Below are 19,495 nucleotides of genomic sequence, written 5' to 3'. Positions count from 1 at the left end.
ACTTACTCTGTTTCTTCTTTCAGAAATTATGTATTGAAATTAGAATATTATTAGAATATTAGAATATTTGGATGTTACTTCTGTGATAAAAAATGGTATTGAGTCGTTATTAAAAAATAAAGTAGTTTCATCATTTGATGAAGTATAACAGCCATATATGTCTAGCAAATCAGAAATTAATAAACATATTGTATGTAATTGGACATTTATAATAATTACTGCATTTAATTACTTAAATCTAATAAATTTTTCGCATAAAATGGGCTTAAACCAGCTTAAACCTAATGGGAATCATTTAATGTTCTCAGCTAAATTTTCTGTAAGCAATTTTTTTTTACCTAATCAGCAGACACTATTTCTAAATATTCAAAAACGTTATAATAAAAAATCAAATTAAAAAAAACATTAAAAAAATGTCTGCTAATTAGAACATACCCAGTCGGCACAGAAAATTCAAAAAGAATTCAGACTTATGTCATCATTCAAAATTCATTTTCAAATGCAAAAAGAACTCTTTTCGAAAAAAGAATTCTGTCTGCATTTCAAAATGAACACTAAATTGATGACATAAGTCTGAATTCTTTTTTAATTCTTTTTGAATCTGTGTGCCGACTGGGTATATTTATATTAATAAAAATTTTTCAGATTTTATATTAATGTAAAATCTGAAATATGAAAATAAAGCATTAAAATGTTTATACTAAAGTTTTGCTTATTTTTATCTTGTGGATATTTTTCTCGAGTTCATAAAAAACATAGTATTTATATATATTAATAACTAATACACGCCTTATTTCTTAGATCAAAAATAGATTAATTTTTTTATGAGATTTAGAATTATCATTTTTGGTCAAGTGCATTATATTTATACATATATATGTATATAATGAGTTAGAAACTATATTTAGGGCTGCAGGTCTGTAAAATATTTTAATGATGCCTTTGAGATCTGATTTTATTCATATCAGTTAAAATTTTTATTTATATAAGTACAGTAAATATAATAATATCGAAACAATGAGAAGCAATATATATACGTATGTAATAATATTGTATATAAAACTATTTCTTAACTTTTTATGTAAATTATATTATGCCATGTGAAAAAAAAAAATCTTTATGTATATCATTTATATATAAAATGTCTTTAGATATATAAGGTACATGTATATTTTCATTATAAACGACAAGAAGGCCAGTAGATTCTTATGAGATTCTTTGTACAAGTTGAGATTCTCATTAAAAAGCACCATGTATGTATGCATTGGCACAATTCTATTAAAAGCACATCTGTTGCTCTTGGCATTTTATGGAAGCGTTTAAAAATATTTAGGAACATTCAATCAATGTAAGCCATAGTCAACTCATACAAGTGCACTTGTATAGTGAGAGTACTTTCATAAAATCGCTTAATAATTTGATTGCACAGAATCACTAATTACAATATCTTAACGAATAAAAAATAAAAATTCAATGCTGATTAATTGACGATATTTTTCAGATTAAGGTAATTAATGTGTTTATGCAGCTATTTACTTTTACAAAATCGCTATTTTTATGAAAAATATTGTGTGACAGTTTAAAATTCATAGTATTTATCAATATACATGTATGTCAGTGATTCTGTGTACAAATGTCAGTAGCTTTATTAAACCACTGAATTAAATACTTTTATTGTGTGTGTGTGTGTGTGTGTGCGTGCGTGTGCGTGTGTGTGTGTGTGTGTGTGTATGTGTGTATATATATATATATATATATATATATATATATATATATCTTTTTCTCAAAATATTTTCGTATAACTCTGTATATAAAAATAGAATTCATTTACATTCTTTAGATACTTTAAAGCACATAAACTGCATTATTGGCATAACTGTTAAAAAATTGAAAGAAAAGACAGCTGGACATTTACATACATACATATTTGGAAAAAGGTGAACGATAAATGCAACGAAATAAAATCCATATATGACCGTTTGAAAATTATTTTACGTCTGTACCACTGCCAATAAACATTTTTTGTAATGTCCCGAACAGTCACCCTGGAAAAAAAAAGAGAATTAATTTTAGCATAAATACGTGATACATTAATATTCTTATATTGATAACTTACGGATATGAAATCTTCCAACGATTCTTTATATCGTTGGGCAAAATCGTTCTTTATTTCACCCATATCCACTTCGCAACGTGTCACAACCAGTCGAATAAGGCGGCTGTCATCCGTACCGAGACCTTTCATGCTTTTATACAACTGTTCGGCGAAGAAACCGGCTCTATTCTTGACACACTTCACTGTTTGAAAGATATTTATATTAATAGGCAGTTTAGTTTTCTCTTTTTTTTTATTTAGAACTTGTTCTTACCGATTGCAAGGAGACCTTTCTTAATATCGCCCGAAAACTCGTTTTCAATCGCATTCTCAATATCGTGACCCGTTATGTTGTTATACTCTTCGAATATTTGTCGCAGCTGTGCCATGTTTCTTTGGACGAGAATCGCGTTAAAAGTAGATTCATCCGTACCAAATCGAAGCTCTCCTGTATAATATTAATATAACATTAGAAAAGAAAATATACGGATAGACAGTAGCGGCTATTTAAATATTCTATGTATTAATTACCAGCTTGCAAAAGTTGTTTAGCATCCTCCCTTGCAGCAGTTTTGTCCACGTTAAACGATTCATCTCTATTTGCACAACATAACGATACCATCAAGCGTTTGAAATTGCCAGATGTATCAGAGATTAAATCATCTTCTAATGTTCTTCCATACACTGTAATTAAATAATATGATAAATAAACAGGCTGATGTTATTTTATGATCTTAATATCAATAGTTAACTCACTTGCTTCATATGCTTGTTTAATGATTGAAATTTCGTGATTGGACATTGTACACAGTACTTCAATGAGTACCGCTTCGTCAGTACCAAGTCCAGACATTGCATCATGAAGTTCTTTAGCGTAAAATTGAGGAAGTGGCGTCATCAAGGCAAGGATAAGTTTCTCTAAATTCCCTGATAGCTCCGACTTTAAGTCCTTTATCAGATCCTATTAACAAAGATGCAACACATTGTAGTATTAAGCTCCAATTTGTAAAATGAGTTTCTAAAATTTTCTCAGTATCTACCTTTCCATAAAGAGTTTTAAATTGAGATGCAATCTCTTGGCGTTGTAAATTACTGCGATGCGCAATAACATTGATAATAGCTTTCTCATCAGTGCCAAATCCTTTCATAGCTTTCCTTAAAGTTTCCGCATCCGCTCTAGCATCAAAGCCGTCATAAGGCACAACAGTGGGAGAAGTCTGTAACAAAATTCGTAAAATTTTACAAAATTTACGCAAAAAGTAACACAAGATCTAAGGCGCGTTTCTGCAAGATTGCAACACCGCTGCCTTAATACCTGCACAAAGAACATTCAATCTTTCGTCTATAACTTTTGAGAATGTCAAACTATTCTTAATCTCACCTTAAGCAAAACTTGATTTCTCCGGGGGGCTGGGGTAGTATCACGCATAGCAGCAGCAGATGGATTAGCAGCATAAGAATATTTCGAGCTTACCCCCTGCCCCCCGAGATAGCTGCTTTGGTATGGCATTGAACTAGTTGTGTTTGTATTTACAGAGGGATAGGGGGAAGAAGCTGAATTGCTAAAATATTCTTTAGCATCTGGTGCGGTTTGAAGATTAGGATACCGATAATCTTTAGCATCTGATGTGGATTGAAGATTAGAATATGGATTATAATTTTGTTGTTGGGGATAAGGGGAGGGTGCAGATTGATTAAAGGACATGTCAGAGGGATAACATGTGGGTGGAGGTTGAGGATACGGCATTTGCTGTGGAGGATAAATATTAGTTTGTGTGGGTGCATTGCCAGGAACAAAATGCATGGGCTGCATGGGGTAAGGAGAGTATGGTTGAGGCATGCCAAAAGATGTTGGTGGTGCATTTGAGAAGCCTACTGGAGGGTAAGGTCCAGGGACACCAGGGGCAGAGGGTGTGCCAGGTGGAGCCCCAAATGACGTTGGCGGTCGTGCTCGTCCAGGAAACTCAACAGGCGGCCCCTTAGATATATCAAGGTAGATATACAGAAATAAATAGATACAGAAATAAATAGTATACCAATCCCACGTGCAAACTTTCTCTAACTGCTTTCTTATAGTAACAAGCTTATTTGTAAACTATGTTAATAGACTGTTATAGATTCACATTTTCAGATAATAGCTATTGTCTCAGTTGTATAACAAATATTTTGTTGGAGATAAGAGGAGGGTGCAGATTGATTAAACTATACACGTCAGAGGAATTTATATCATATAAGTTATATTTGTATCTATTGCTTTTATATAATATAAATGTGCAAATGCTATATGTTATTTACATAACAAGTGTGTGATGCTTAGATATATAGAATTATAATATTGGAACTATATAGATTTTATACAAAAAAAGTAATTAAATATAATAAAATGATATAAATGTATCATCATCTAGTCAAGTCTATTATAGCTATTATATAGTGAACATAACTGTGTCAACTGCATGTATAATCTCTCTTTTTCTTAAAAGTCTAGAATCAACATGGTTTGAAAATATGTTTTTAACAATACTCGTTTAACAATAAACTAAATATACTCACTTGGTAACCGTAGCTCATTTTGCCTGTTTGAGAGTTAGATTATCCCAATGAAAGAACCTGCACACACAGAAGAACACTAAATTACAAACTTCCTCTATCTATGCTGTGTAATTTAACAGCATGATGTACACAAACGATATTTGATGACACTGATATATATTGCAGAAATCTACATGTAGAGTATTATTGAATAAAAATGTAAAGCTATCACAACACTAATTGTAAGTTAATATCGCAATTGTGATTTATTCAAAAACTGACACGTGTCACGCGCAATATGTCAGGAGTCGGGAGAAGCGTTCACCTTGAAGAGAAAATAGAAACGGTTGATTGGTGACGCCCAACGAAATAATGTGATGTGCTGTCGTTGTGAAGCACCGACAGACTGGGGATAAACAATGTGCTACGCTAAGCCTTATAGAGCGTCGTCGGCTCTTGTCGGTACTCACCCGGGATCGTTCGCCGAATTATGAGATTACGAGCTCTTACGTCGCGATGTGACGTGTGCGTTACAATGGAAAACAGCGTTGAATATCGCCGTCGGTGAAACGTGTGACGTGGTGCGGTAAGGTCGTGAGAGCACGCAAGAGACGAGCGCCGACTGGCTGTAGCGAGAACTGGTGGTAGTGGCAAGGACAGGATCAGATCAGGTAGTGGGATGGTTCTTTCAGTCTTCACGTTCTGCAAAGTTATAACGCATCAAAAATTCCGAGAAAATTGCACAAGACTGATCCAATATCGAATTATAAAATGTGACGAACATGAGATGATTTATCATGTTTTGTCAATTTTCTTCAATTATCTGTGCTAAAGTTTTTTAAAGATTTAACTTGACCCACAAAATTTTATAAAATTCTACACAAGTTTAATGATGTACATAGGACATTTTTCAAAACAGAAAATTATGAAAAAATTACAGATTGTTTTATATTGCATTTGAAAATAATAGAAAGCTTTGGCGGCAGTTCTATCTGGATAAAAAATTATTTCAATAAGAAGTAGACATGTGCTCTAATGAAAATATGTAATAATGAAATAATGAAGAAATAATGAAAATCTGAACTTTTCGTTTAGTACTTTAAATCTTCAAGATGATTTATGTAGAGTTTTATTGCAGGGGTCAATTCTATAGAATAAAAATGTATTTATTTACAAAATAACTAGACAGATCCAAGCACAATAAATTTTAATTTGTATAAATCATCTTGAATACCGAAAAGTTCAATAAATTCTTTGTAAAAAAATCACTGACATTACTTTCCGGATGCACCATGTATATATGCCTGATCCTTAAAAAATTGATATAAAAATCTATTTAAAAAATGTCACAATTAGAGCACAAAAAATAAATATTTTTACGAAAAAAGTAATTATTTCTATGAAATAAAAAATTATAATTTTTACAGATTTCTATTTTATTAAAACTTTCTACTCATTCGTAGAAATTTTTTTTATTAGGATAGGTTACTTACAATTAGAATTGCTTAGAATGTCATAATTCGTGGTAGTTTGATGTAGTTTCATTGAGAATTTCGTAGAAATCACAGCCCATATAGCACAGAACAATCTAGAAACGTTGAAATAATATTGCAACAATATTTCTGGAAGCTTATTTTGTGCTGGCTGCAAGAAGGGATGTACTTAAAAAATATAAAAATATAAAAATTTATATAAAAATATAGAAAAGTGTTCCAATTCTAGCATTTTCAAAGATTTTTATAGTATTTCTTAAATTTGTGTACAATTTTTTAGAATTTTTTCCGCTAAAATAATTTAAATCTAAATGTAACTAAATTATTTATTTTATTCTTTTATTAATTATTTTTTATTATTTTTATTATTTATTATTCTGTTTATTTAGCTAACAATTTAATTGATTTGCAAGTTTATGCGTATTATGTTATTTATAACACATTTTATAATAAATTAAAATAAATTTCTGATGCACACAAAACGAGACAAAGTCAGTAAGTTTATGCCAAATTGTTAATAATAATAGAAGATACTAGTGATGAGGGAAGATTGATGATGTTGTTAATTAAAGACATAAATTACATTTTATTTAGTCCTGTTCAAGATTTGTCAAAAACAGTAGGTTTATAATGATGATAGATATATTACGTAACCTGATAAGCAGAATTATGATTTTCATTTATTATAATTATAGGTATGATGCATTAGATACAATTGCCTCGTGTATGTACATATATATATTATATTTATGTGTACATACACGAGGCACATAATATATTACGCTTATGATAATATTCGGAAATTATGTTCTCTGATTATGGAAATAACATTCGATTTATTATCATGCGATGGGGAATGCTAACGTGCATACGAAAGAGATTCCGAGATTCATATTATAACGATCTTGTTTGAGCTTGATAACAAATATTGATATTTCCTCCAAAAAATAAAAAGTAGAAAGAGAAAACGACAGAAATAACGCACGTAAATAGGATAATTGATTTCTCAAAAACTACAGCTAATTTCTCGAAAGTGATGATATTATTAGCATACGCGTGTCGTTATCGAAAAATTACTGTCTTATCTTTTAACATCAAACATTCCAGAGACTGCTTTATGCCTCAACCGTTGTTCCATTTGTCATACTCTGTCGACACGTAACTGATACATAATAATGACTTCAACGCTCCTGTAATTATGTTGTAATGACTAGAACAATAAGCAAAGTTCTCACGCGTAAATTCTTGCACATATGAGTGTGTAGCTGTACGTAACGATATGATTTCTACCATGAAAATTTAAAAACAAGAATTCTTAGAAAATTCTTCGGAAAAAATTCTACAAAATTCTACGCCAAAATGTTAGAATTGGAACGTTTTTGTTAAGTTTAGTAGTTAAATATATATAACTAAGAAAAAATAAATATTTCTATGAAAATACTAATAATTTCTACAAATTTCTATTTTTAGTGGAGCTTTGTAATTGTTCATAGAAATTTTTTTTGCCACAGAAAGAGAAAGAATAAGTTACTTAGAAATGTGTAGAATGTTGTAGTTCATTGTAGTTTGACATAGTTTTACCGAGAAGAAATTGTAGGAATTGCACAACAAAAATACAAAACAATTAAGTAAAGACTCTCGAGATTTAACTAATAATTAATAAAGACAAGTGAGAGTCAGGCGCGGTAACTGTTAATACGATTAAGAAATATATTTATTTTGCGCAATAATTACCGCGCCTGACTTTCATTTGCCTTTATTAATTATTAGAAAAATACAAAAATTTAAAAAAAGTGTTCCAATTCCAACATTTTTATGTAAATTGTAGCATTTCTTAAATTTGTGTAGAATTTTGTAAATTTTTTTTTCACCAGAAAATGAGAAAGTACATGTAGATAAATGATAAAAAATTTTGAAACGCCTGAAATTAAAAATACCTTATAATAACAAATGTCGGTTATATTATGTATTGATATATTAGCGTCACTACATAACGATAGGCTATTAAAAAAATAATTCCATAATTATTAGAATTTGCCACTTAATAACGGAGATAATTCTTACGAGTGGACACAATACTTACACATAACACTATCTTCTATTTTATTATTTTACATCAGTGTCAAAAAGTTACCAATATTTAAAAAAATTATTCTTGGAATTAATTGGACTTAACATAAAAAAAAAGTCAATACTACTCAGCTTTTACAAGAGAATTACGTAATGTTACATAATTGATATTAGGAAATGGACGATATTTTACAAGGGTCGAGAAGAAAACGAGACGCAGGCAATCTTCAAAATAATTTATTAAAAATGTCGCATACTTCGTTATACTTCGAGTCGGTAACCGGTAATGGTACAATTAGTAACTATATGCATGTCGCGTGAGCATGTTTTCGGAGGATCAATTAAAATTTACGTCTGGCAGGTGATCGGTCGTTATTGTTCTTACTTTATTGTGGAAATAAATTAATGGCCTGTGTGTGCGTGTGCGTGTGTGTGTGTGTGTGTTTGTGTATGTGTTTGTGTGTGTTTGTGTGTGTGTTTACACATGTATATATATAATATATAAGTGACATCGCAAAGTCATCGAAGTAGCATGTGATACGAAATCGCTTCGTCAACCTAAATACATTCTTCTATGTATCTTCATTGTAGAATGCAAACGCATTTTTGTTCGCATTTTCAGTGAATCGTTCAATGCTAGGGTCAGATAATGTCGTATGACACATTCGCTTCCGCGAAAGCGAAAGAGAGAAAGATAGACGGCCATTCCGTAAATAAATCATGATGCGCTCATGATTCATGCCCAGGTCGCTGCCTCCTCTGATTGATCTCCCGTTGATCCGATTTAACGCGAACAATGCTCGCCAATTCGATTGCATAATGGTCTTCGCGTTTGCCTTCTGACGCAACTAAATTATTTGTCTGCGAAGAATAGAAGGAAATCGCAGAAAATGAATGAAAATCCAATTCCGTAAATTCTCAGTCATGAAGGAAATATGGAACTGCTTCAAAATTTGAATTTTTTATAATACTTTAATCCTATCTTTCGAGAAGAACTCTTCTTCCAATATGTCTTCTCTTTCAATTTTTTAATTAAAAAATACACATGAAATTGGGATCTCACGTTAACGTCTATATTTCCACCAATGCAAATTAAATTTGATCTTTGGTTTTATTAACTTTCTATCTTCTTCCAGTTAGAAGAATGAGAAAAAGATAAGGAGTAAGTTAAATTGAGATCAAAGTTAATCTACATTGTTGCAAATGGACGTAACAATTTAGTTTTTAATCTTGTAAATTAACACTATTGTTATTATTTTGTTTTAATTAATTACAGATATAAATCAATTATACAAATTAATTATATATAATAATGTTACTTTCGACGATCTCAATTTATGTTTAAACAACTTAAAGCAGCTATTTGTTCGCGATTCGTGTCACAGTCTTCAAATAGAGCGAGTTCAAATGTATTGTACAATGATGTGTGCGTTTATGCATGTTCTGGCAAGGTCGCGTGCATGCGTGCATGTATGTGCCTTTATGTTATTGTCAGATTTCTTGCTGACTTTGCGCTCATCATAATCCAATAATGACCGAGAGGAAGAATTCAATACGGATTTGCCTTTACACAAAATGCGTAATTAAATAAGACTTTTGTAATTGGCTCAAAAGTTATTCTCACATTTTCAAGAATTTTCCGTTGAACGTACCAAAACGGCGGATAAACGAGATGTTAAAGTTTTCGGAATATTACTACTATATCGTTTACATATAAAATTTATTTCAAAAAGCAGAATTTCTTGAAGTGCGTGTTCGTATCGTCTCGTCGATCGTGCCTGTCTCGAGAAAGCTTCCATATGAAAAATCAGATGTATCGAGATCCGAACCAGTGAACATGATCCGAACCGTCAGTTCAAATTCTGAGTTTCATATATCTACGGCTTTACGACATTCTCTCGAATCGAGTCTAAAGAATCGAATCTCGTGGCACGATCGTCGGACCTGCAGTCGATGGAATGCGATGCGATCGAGGGCGAATATAGAACAGATTTAATCCCGCGAACAATCTCGCCCGAGGCATAATCGAATCGCTTCGTACAATTTCTGAAAAAGAATTCAAAAACGCTTGCGCACAAATAAAACAAAGGGATGGTGTCGTCGCTTTGCAAAGTATATAGTTGCATCGTTATCTGCGCTTGTTTTGAAATGTGATTGATGTAGCAATGACGACCGGAGAGGAAAACACCTTCCGGCACCTCGAAATGGAATGTTAGTAGATGGTATAAAAAGAGAGTTTGTAGAAAGTTTGTGCCATCTTTTGTAGCGTGATACAACGAAACTCTCAAGATCCATAAAGGTACTTTCGAAAATGCGTAATCGATCGGTTTTCTGATTCAAACGCACTAATTTGCGCAATTATTGCAGGTTGCGACAAAACTTTTTCTATTTTTATTTTCTCATCTGCAGATTTAAGGAGATTGTCAGATAATTGTTTTTTTACTAGTTATCGATCGTTAATAGAGCGCGTATGTTATATTTTTTTCACAAATTAAGATTATACCATTTGTATACCATTACAAAGAATCGTGATCGGAAACAATGACTGTCTCGAGACTGCGCAAAGGCAGCATCGAATCGTTTTTTAATCGCAATGACCAATGCAAACCTCCGTTTTTGACGACGAAAGAAATGACGACAGAACGAGGCGATTACTTATTACGTATTACATGGATTTATCGCAAAGTACCGAGACGTCGGAGATGATACAGATGATCGAATCCTCGGCAGCGTGGAGTTTTATATACGCACATGCAGTCACGCGAGTTCTCCGTGTCGATGCAACTTCGTTCACTTGTGTAATAATCGCGCAATTATGCATCTCGTTACAAACACGCGGATATCACGATTGTGTTTGTCTGTTGCGCAACAGAAGCGTGTCAGCTCTCTTCGCTCGACACTGTCTCATTCTTATCTCATTTTGATATATAACACTTCTCGTTCGCTCGTCTAACTTGGAACTGAGTTTCTTCAGAACCTCAGCGACAGGGACGTAATTATGAAGAGAGTCATCGTACTTATTCCGTTATAATAATGAACGAATAATCGGCATCAGCTCCCTCTGGAAACGTTAAACGAGTAAAAGTGAGAAAAGCGAAGGAGAAGTGAACGTATAACGCAGTGGCCAAAGGTTTACAATATACTCGTCACCAAAGTTTTTTTTTCTCCTTTTCTAATAGTATACGCAAGTTTATATTCACTTTGCTAGGCGAAACTTGGAAATGCCTCAGCTCTCTTTTCGTAAATTTCGTCCTATATTCTGTATGATTATTTTATCGTGGCTCTATAACAACATTAAACTCCCTCGCGGAAATCAAAGTCGAGAGCTAATAGCACGAACAAAAGTGCGCGAAGATCTCGAAAGTACGACTTTGCCGTGTGGTAAATTTAACAATCGACAGTTCGATCGACAGTTCTGATCGTTTGTTTCTCTCGCAGCCGCGGATATGACTTTACATCGTTAATCGTAACGCCTAAAAGAAAAGAAAAAGGAATCGTCTCTCTACGTAATTACTTTACTGACTTACATCGTGATCTAGAATCGCTTTAATTCGTACGATTATGCTTATTTACAATCGAAACACGAGCCGAGAGAATTGGCCGATAAACCGTAAATTTGTTCCTTATATTGACCATACCGATCATTTTATGTAACCATTGATATTTACACAGAGGGTATGAAGCGACATGATGGTAGCGTCCCTCAAGCTGGAGCTGCATCTTGAGGTCTACTGCCATATCCGCGTTAACAGTTATCACCTTCGAGGAAAGCACGTAGAAGTGTGCGAGGCAGTACATTTCCATCTGCATTTGCATTTGTGAAACGTGTGAGGGAGACACGTAAACACACGGCTTGCGGTAAAATTTGCGTCTACGCAGATTCACTTCAGATTGGAGATCCAGCTCTCTCTTTCTCTCTCTCTCTCTCTCTCTCTCTCTCTCTCTCTATCTGTCTATCTGAATAATTATCGGATCGGTGCGTATAAAATTTGCATTTTGTGTCAAAATCCATCGATTTTCAAATTTCGAGGAAGCAAATGTGAATATATAATTTAAAAAAATTCAATAACGTTTTTTACGTTTTGTAAAAACGACAAGCATGATTTTGGAGAATTATTTTTCTAAAATCTCGGACTGATATTCTTATTTTTCAATGTTGCGTAAATATTTTTACAAAGGTATTATATATTAAAAAAAGGAAAGCATTTCCAAAACTTGAAGTACATTTTTACAAAAGGATAAACGTGTGACATCTGATATCTTTGTAAAAATATATCGGATAAACGTGACACGCGATACATGGCATTTATTTTATAATTTGCAGTTTTAAGTCCCGATGCTTCGTACGCAACAATCCAATCAGAGAGATTCGTTTATTCTGAAAACAGTGTAAATTCAGTTTGAAAAAAAATATTAAAATTTAGCAGTTGTGTTGATTTATCCCCGCGTCTCTTTTTTTTTGTGCTTTTGAAAGTTACCGGGCGTCAAAACTGGGTTTACGTCGCTTTTAAACGGCTAGTTAAATCTATGGCGGCATAGAATTAACCATACTCCATATATACAACGTTTAAAAAGTTTCTCATACTTTTTTTCACTTTTTATGGCGTGATTGCTTCACGCGTGAGTACACAGTGTTTTTTCAGACTGCGTCTCATTTAGTCATAGCTCCGCGCGTTCTACATTTTAAAATCTTATTTAATCCTTAGACTTAGACCGAAGTTTCGTCCCGCCTTAAACAACGAGGATTAAACATTTCTTGCGAAGTTTCAATAAGCAATTACGCTCTCCCCCCTCTCTCTCTCTTTCTCTCTCTCTCTCTCTCTCTCTCTTGATCGATCGATCGACCTTTAATTTCAAGGGTTACTTTAAACTTTTATTTTGTTTCGTTTGCCATTAATAAAGTCTACGTTTAGATTCAATTCTGCGAAACTAACTACTCTCGAAAGTTCAGTAGCACATGACTCTACGCTGAGATATCAACAGCGAATTAACTTCTAGCGAAACGTCACGTCACTTTACCCACAAATTCGCGTAACGTGTCTAGTCGATGAAACGTTATTTCAGTGAGAAATTAGAAATGCCTTAATTTGCTGATTTTTTTTTCGCTCTTATCGGTAAACGCTCGTATGCGAGGTGTTTGTAGACGTAAATGGTAATTGCGCGCGTCGCGATAATAAAATCACTTTACCGGGATAATAAATGGCAATTCGCGTTGTGCGCGTTCGCACGTGAACCGCGGCGATAATATATACAATGCATTATCAAGGAGTGCGTTATCGCAGTAAACTTTTATCGTTCGGGCGTGTGCGAACGTGGCGGTTTTCGAAGGCAGTATTAGGTACGCGATCGACATATTTTCTCGAAATCTTGTTATTTCTACTTCGCGACATTTTTCCAATTTTGCTACATATTTTATCATGTCCATGATGTCTAGATAGTTTTAAATTTTTTGTGCAACGTGTTTTTTTTCTTTTACTAGCGCTGTGAAGAGGAAATGATCAAAACGCGTGTCATCGAAATAGGTTTTGTACTGCCGTTTTAAAATGCAGCAGTTTTGAGATTACAAGATGTTTCAGAGCGTGTTATATTACTTTTAAAAGGAGGTCACCGTTTGCATTTTGCAGAACAATTATTCTTCTCACTACTTTTATCTTCTCTCTTTCTTTCTCTCTCTTTCCCTCGGAGAATTAATGCCGTTTTCATAAATGGGTGATGATGAATTGTATTCGTGCGTGCAATTATTCAGGGTGCAGTTTTAATTATGTGCTATTATTACTACTGGGATTCTGCAAATTAATTTGCTCGTGTCAGAAAGGATTAACGTAATTAAAAAGGAACCTTCAACGACCTATTTTGGGAGAAATTTCTCTCCGATGGGCCGTGGAACACATTAGCGGAGCCAGCTCTGTATCTGGGTCATGGCTTTAAAGCCGATATCGTTGTATTGGGATACAATTGGGACTTTAAGTCATGGAAGAAGTTATTGTTGTATATTGTATAAAATATAGAGAAGTCAAGAAAATTTTATTTTTTTAATTTAAGTTGCGTGATCGTTAGATCATGCAATTCTGGTATCATTTAATGAGCACAATACTTTTTCATTTCAAAAATTCACCAACAATCATAAATAGACGATCGCAATTTATAGTTATCGTTCCTCGTAAAAGAGATTTTACGCGTGGCAGTGTAAATTGTTCTGGTGACAGAAGTAAATTATGTAAATAATCAGTCTTTGAATCTCCGCTCGTGAATCAGTCCTGTCAATTAGAATTTTGATATCTTCAGCTGAGACGTACTCACTCAATTTCGTTGTGCGAGGCGACTACGTCATTGGCAGGCCGAGTAGTAATTAAACAATACCTTGGTCTCAAGCAATTAAAAACTTTTAAAAATAACACTGTGACAAATTCAAACTTTTTTTTTTTAGACCAGATGAATTGATTCAAGTAATTTTTATATAGATTTTTGTCGCTGAAAACGAATTATTTGCTTTTTTGACGCTAAAATTTTTAAAATTGCAATGTGATAATTAAATTTGAACACAAATAATTAAATTTGACAACAAACTCGTGTTTCGTAAAAATACATCGAAAATGAATATCCACAGTCGTGTTACAAAATGGTGTTGATCAGTGTAATTATTCAATTTACACAGAAAAGAAATTAGTATCAAATCAACAATCATTGTCTTACATATAAGCCAGTACAAAAGAGTCTTGAAAGAATTTGATGAAGAAAAAAGTTTTTTCTTCATGTACGCAAGTTATGTATGTTCAAAAGTATTAAATTTTTTCAAGATTTTAAACTCTTGCAATGAGACAATGATTGTTAATTTGATATTAATCTTCGTGTAAGCGGATCGTTACCGTCATCATTTTTTTTTCAGTTTATCTATAATTATTTTCTGCACGAAGCAATCAACACAAGTCTTATAAATTTTTTGTTACTTAAAACGAATTCTTAAATAAAATTGCTATTATATCATATTTTTAGCTATTTTAGCCTAGAAGTATCTAAAAGCGTTTTTGACACTTTCAAATCCAATTATCTCAATAGTGTGACGTGATAAAACAATTTCACTTACACGGAGAAAGAACAATTTTACTGTAGTATCTCAAAACTTAGCTAGACACATATTAGAAAATAATTTTATATTAAACTATCAAAATAATTCTATATGTAAGATATTCAAGCATGATCCTTCTACTAGCAACTAGCTTAAACGTCCAATATAAATTTTTTAATGGTTTAACATAATTTTCTTCACATCTGTATGTCAATTGTTCTTTTCGTATACGGATTCATTTTTGGCAACTAAAGATCTATAAGAATCACCTGATTCGGTTCATAGTCTAAAATCCGTGTTGAACAGTGATAATGGAATATATAATACATATATCGTGACACGAGCAAAGATTTTTTGTTAAAAAAAAACTTTTTTTCCTTTTTATATAAATCCAGTTACACTTTACGACGTCACTTCCTTTGCCTGACTTCTTTTAATAAAACTTTTGTGCAATTGTGTGACGTCTCACAGCAATCTAGTTACTTTTAGCCATTTCACAATGATACAAAGGGGGAGAGGGAGGAAAAGGATTTAAATACGAATATGAACAGGTAATGAAACCGTGACCTCCTTTCGAAAAAAAAACCGTGTATTACTTCCTCGCGATTGAACACCAGAGATCGTAGTTAACTAAATGTATGCTCGCGTGATGTGCGTTGCATGCGTGGTTTCTCATTGTCTGACTAATCCGCAACGTTATCACTTAGAGCGCAGCGCGATAAATCTTATCTGCCTGCGAGAACGGGTATGGAACTTCCGTATGTAACGCACGCGTTTCCAGCGATCGTGGAGCAAGCGAGAAGAACGCAATGAAATTTGCTCTCTCCACCGAGTCAGTATTAGATCCAGCCGTGATGTATTACGTCGACGATCGCCTTCATTCAAATGCTTCCCACGAGCGGCTTAAAAAGATTACACCGCGCGCTTTGTCTCGTATCTGTCGGTTATACGCGTTAATTATTGTTGCATGTGCACTCGCAAATAGCGAGAGAAATAGTTGGCTGTATTCCCGGTTAGCTGATGATATCAGCACGCGATAATATCAGCATGCTGCGTTTCTCTTCGTTAATTCGTCTTAAGCTTCCGTCATCCTTCGCTCTATTTCGGATGCGCCCTACTTCGAGAGGATTATCTAATCGCGACTCTTCGAAATTCTACACTTACCGAGTAGAGTAAAGCGGCAAGATGCGAACTTCCGCTCGCAATATCAACGCGCGTCGTCGTGCAATTTGCAAAGCGGCCAATGACAATGTTTACGATCGCGAAGAAGCTTGGAAGAGTATTCGCTTCGCTCTCTTGCTCGTATTATTTTTAATCAAAAATTCAAAAGGCATTATTTTCGTTCTTAAACGTCTTTTCCGTCTTCTTTTCTGTCGGAAAGTGTCTCATCGTTTAATGAGAAGTTAGTGACTCCTGCGAGACACTTGCATATTTTATGCAACACAGATAACACGCAGGCCATGTCGTGCTGAAAGTTTTACGAGTCGAGGATTAATTAATGTCTAAAGGTGTGTCGCTTGATATAACAAGCTAGTTAAAATATATTTAAAATAGACAGATAACGATTGTGGTTTCGACATCGATTCGAGATCTAGAATTAAAACGGTGCTTCTTCCACTATATTTACAGTTCTCTTTTTTAGCGCGAAAATCGTAACAAAAATTGTGATTTTGTCCTTGCTAAATTAATGCGGGCGAAATATAGGTGATGCTCTCACGTCTCGCCTTTGGAAATCGCTGATTAAAATTGAACGCTTGAATGAACGGCAGTCGTACAGTCGTAAGAAAACCTGCAGATTGTTGGTTTAATGTAATTAAAACGGCAGGTGAACCGTGCGAGCGGAAGTACACACACATCGTTATTCGATACAAATAGATAAATAATCAATTATGTACAAGTATGAACAAGGTGTACAAGCCGCGGCGGCGGTGACGTCGGTGTACTCGCATGCGTGCTCAAGATGACTCGAGAGGTCAACCACATTCGACGTTTTGCTCTACACTGAAGAAATAATTTTGTTGTTGTAATCAAAATTTGGTAGACCTAATTAAATAATTAATACAGGTTCAACCAAACTGTTGAATTAGTCCAACCAAAAAAATTTGATTTCTTCTGTACAGTTCTTGCTGCAGAAATATTTTTCTTGCTTTAAAGAAAAATATATTTGTAACAATAATATTTTAGTATCACTGAAAAAAGGATTTGGCAACTATTACCGAATCCATAAAAGAAAGACTTAAAAATAATTTACCTAAAAAACAACTTATCATCAGTAAACTATATGTAACTATATGTAACAAAATTTGTAACTTGTATTAAAATACAAATTTTCATAAAAAAGTACTACAAGAATATTTAAGAATTTTACATTTTTATGAAATAAAAAAACTGTATATCAACACACACATATAATATTATAAATTAATATAATTGGAACAAGGTTCCAAAATTTTTGCAAAATTCATATAAATTGTTTTATTAATAAAAAATTTTATATTAATGTTAATAAAAAAAAATATTAAGCAAATAATTTGGTTGGCGCAGGTAAAATATTTTTGTTGTGATTAAAAAAAGTAATTTTTTCAGTGTATCTCGCTAAACCTTCGCGCGCGTTTTCTCTCGCGCTATTACCGTCGCGACGGCAACATTACGTTGAAAGTATAACGAGAGGAAGGGAATATAATTCCACGAAATGTGTGTCGACACATGGATGTTCAACAGCTCGCTTCGCGGTAAACGCCGCGCCGTTCGCCCGGCGTAACAATAATGTCGAAGCACAGCTCCGAGGAAAACAGCATTTATATATTATCACATAATTTCAGGCTACTGAAGTCTACATATTATCCCACCCTCCTCCGTGGTGGTGTCGCTAAAATGAATAATTAAGTCGCCTAAATTCGGCTATCGCTTCAAACTTGGTCAGTATCTCTAGCGGAAAAATTTTTCCCCGTCTCGGCTGAGGCTGCGCCTCTTCGACGTGAGCTCGTTGCGATAACGTCAAGGATTACATATATATTTCCGATTCGAGAATTTGTCAGGATTTCTTCGCTTTCTCGACCAATCGGGTCGGCGAAATTTTCTCTCCCTTATTGCGTGAATTACTCGTAATCTAAGTTGCACTTGCTCACGTCGAGATGCAACCTGAGCGCAATGCAGACGTCCGAGAGAAGTCTGCGGCCATGATACGAAAAGGAAATTCTGCTGATTTACCGTGCGCCCGGTATTATATCTTATCGCGTTCTTTTTTTTTTCTCTTTACGAAATAATAACGGTTGGCGCAACGCAACGGTCTATCGTAAATCGGTCGGATCCTACGAACAGTACCGAACACATGCAACTGTGACACATTTATTATGAGCGCATGTAAATGCAACTCGAAACTCTCATTCGCTGTCGGCGAGGTATAATAATCGACTACTTTTGGCAGTAAACGATAAGTGGTAACGTTGAAGTTTCTCGCGTCACCACGGCCGCAATATAGCACGTCACATTGCGTTAAATATTTAATCGTGTCTCTCTCGTCTCTTGATTCACCTAATAACGCTGCGACGACTTGACGCGCGACGTGTGCGCGTCGGTCATTCTGAATTATATATTTTACACAGATCGATCTCGTGTGAGTGTGTCACGCGCGCCCACAGAGAGAGGAAAAAAAAAGTAAAGGAAAAGTATGGAGCACGAGACGAGACAGGAGCAGTTCGCTCGGCTTTAAAATTGCTTGCCTACTCTTAATCTCAAGAACTAACGTGTTTTTTTTTCCCTTTTTATAGTAACTAACGTGTTGCGCGCGACGCTCGATGTCTCGGATTTCCGAACGAGGTGTTTCTTAATTCGAAACGTGTCGATCGGACCGACGTGGCGCCTTGGCAAATTAATCGTCGTCGATGCGAATGTTCCTTCCGTTCAACAATCGCTCGAGCGTCAATCTCAATAACGTTCGCGAGACGGGTTGTGTTATATCAAATATAAATACTTTGTATGTCTGTTAACTGGACAAAGGTACGTGTGGCTCTGTGTAAGACGGCTCTGCTAGTGACGGTAAATGAGATAGGATGACACGGTAGGCCGGTTTCATCAACGTCCGTTAATTGCTGTCATTAATCTAATCGGACGTAATGCACCGAATTGTAACCGTTAAAACGCCGGTAAACGGGATATTGATGAAACCGGCTTATAATAATCTGCTACAACTCGCTAACAACGCATTATCGATCTGTTAAGTCCCTTCGTAGCCCCTTG

General features: G+C 34.3%; 2 protein-coding genes across 7 annotated transcripts in view; one reads left to right on the top strand and one right to left on the bottom strand.

The window, feature by feature from the left end:
• Window positions 1-937: 937 nt before the first annotated feature.
• LOC105201660 (annexin B11) lies at window positions 938-5,240 on the bottom strand. 6 transcript variants are annotated; one of them, XM_011169759.3, is made up of 9 exons: window positions 5,098-5,240; window positions 4,649-4,705; window positions 3,477-4,073; window positions 3,136-3,312; window positions 2,852-3,056; window positions 2,627-2,779; window positions 2,370-2,543; window positions 2,117-2,298; window positions 938-2,045 (listed from the first exon to the last, which is right to left on the bottom strand). In XM_011169759.3, the coding sequence occupies exons 2-9, from the start codon at window positions 4,664-4,666 to the stop codon at window positions 1,992-1,994; spliced, it is 1,560 nt and encodes a 519-aa protein (XP_011168061.1). In that variant the 5' UTR covers window positions 4,667-4,705; window positions 5,098-5,240; the 3' UTR covers window positions 938-1,991. The 6 variants fall into 6 exon arrangements, with proteins under 6 accessions (XP_011168061.1, XP_011168062.1, XP_011168063.1 ...); XM_011169760.3 differs by lacking the exon at window positions 5,098-5,240 and adding an exon at window positions 4,953-5,091; XM_011169761.3 differs by lacking the exon at window positions 5,098-5,240 and adding an exon at window positions 4,910-5,038.
• The window catches only part of LOC105201658, a 54,415-nt gene continuing 40,089 nt past the window's right edge, over window positions 5,170-19,495 (top strand). The window contains exon 1 of the mRNA XM_039451937.1: window positions 5,170-5,298. The gene's annotated coding sequence lies outside the window, so the exon portion shown is untranslated. The remainder of the gene's footprint in view (window positions 5,299-19,495) is intronic.

This window comes from Solenopsis invicta, chromosome 7, assembly GCF_016802725.1.
Source record: "Solenopsis invicta isolate M01_SB chromosome 7, UNIL_Sinv_3.0, whole genome shotgun sequence".
NCBI lineage: Eukaryota > Metazoa > Arthropoda > Insecta > Hymenoptera > Formicidae > Solenopsis > Solenopsis invicta.
This window is presented reverse-complemented; position numbering and strand designations above follow the sequence as displayed.

What these genes read in the sequence shown, in the direction of transcription:
- LOC105201660 (XM_011169759.3), bottom strand. An exon ending in GAAATCAAGTTTTGCTTAAG is followed by an intron (nt 3,313 to 3,476) that starts GTGAGATTAAGA and finishes ATTTTGTTACAG; the next exon opens with ACTTCTCCCACTGTTGTGCC. An exon ending in TAAACAACTTTTGCAAGCTG is followed by an intron (nt 2,544 to 2,626) that starts GTAATTAATACA and finishes AATATTATACAG; the next exon opens with GAGAGCTTCGATTTGGTACG.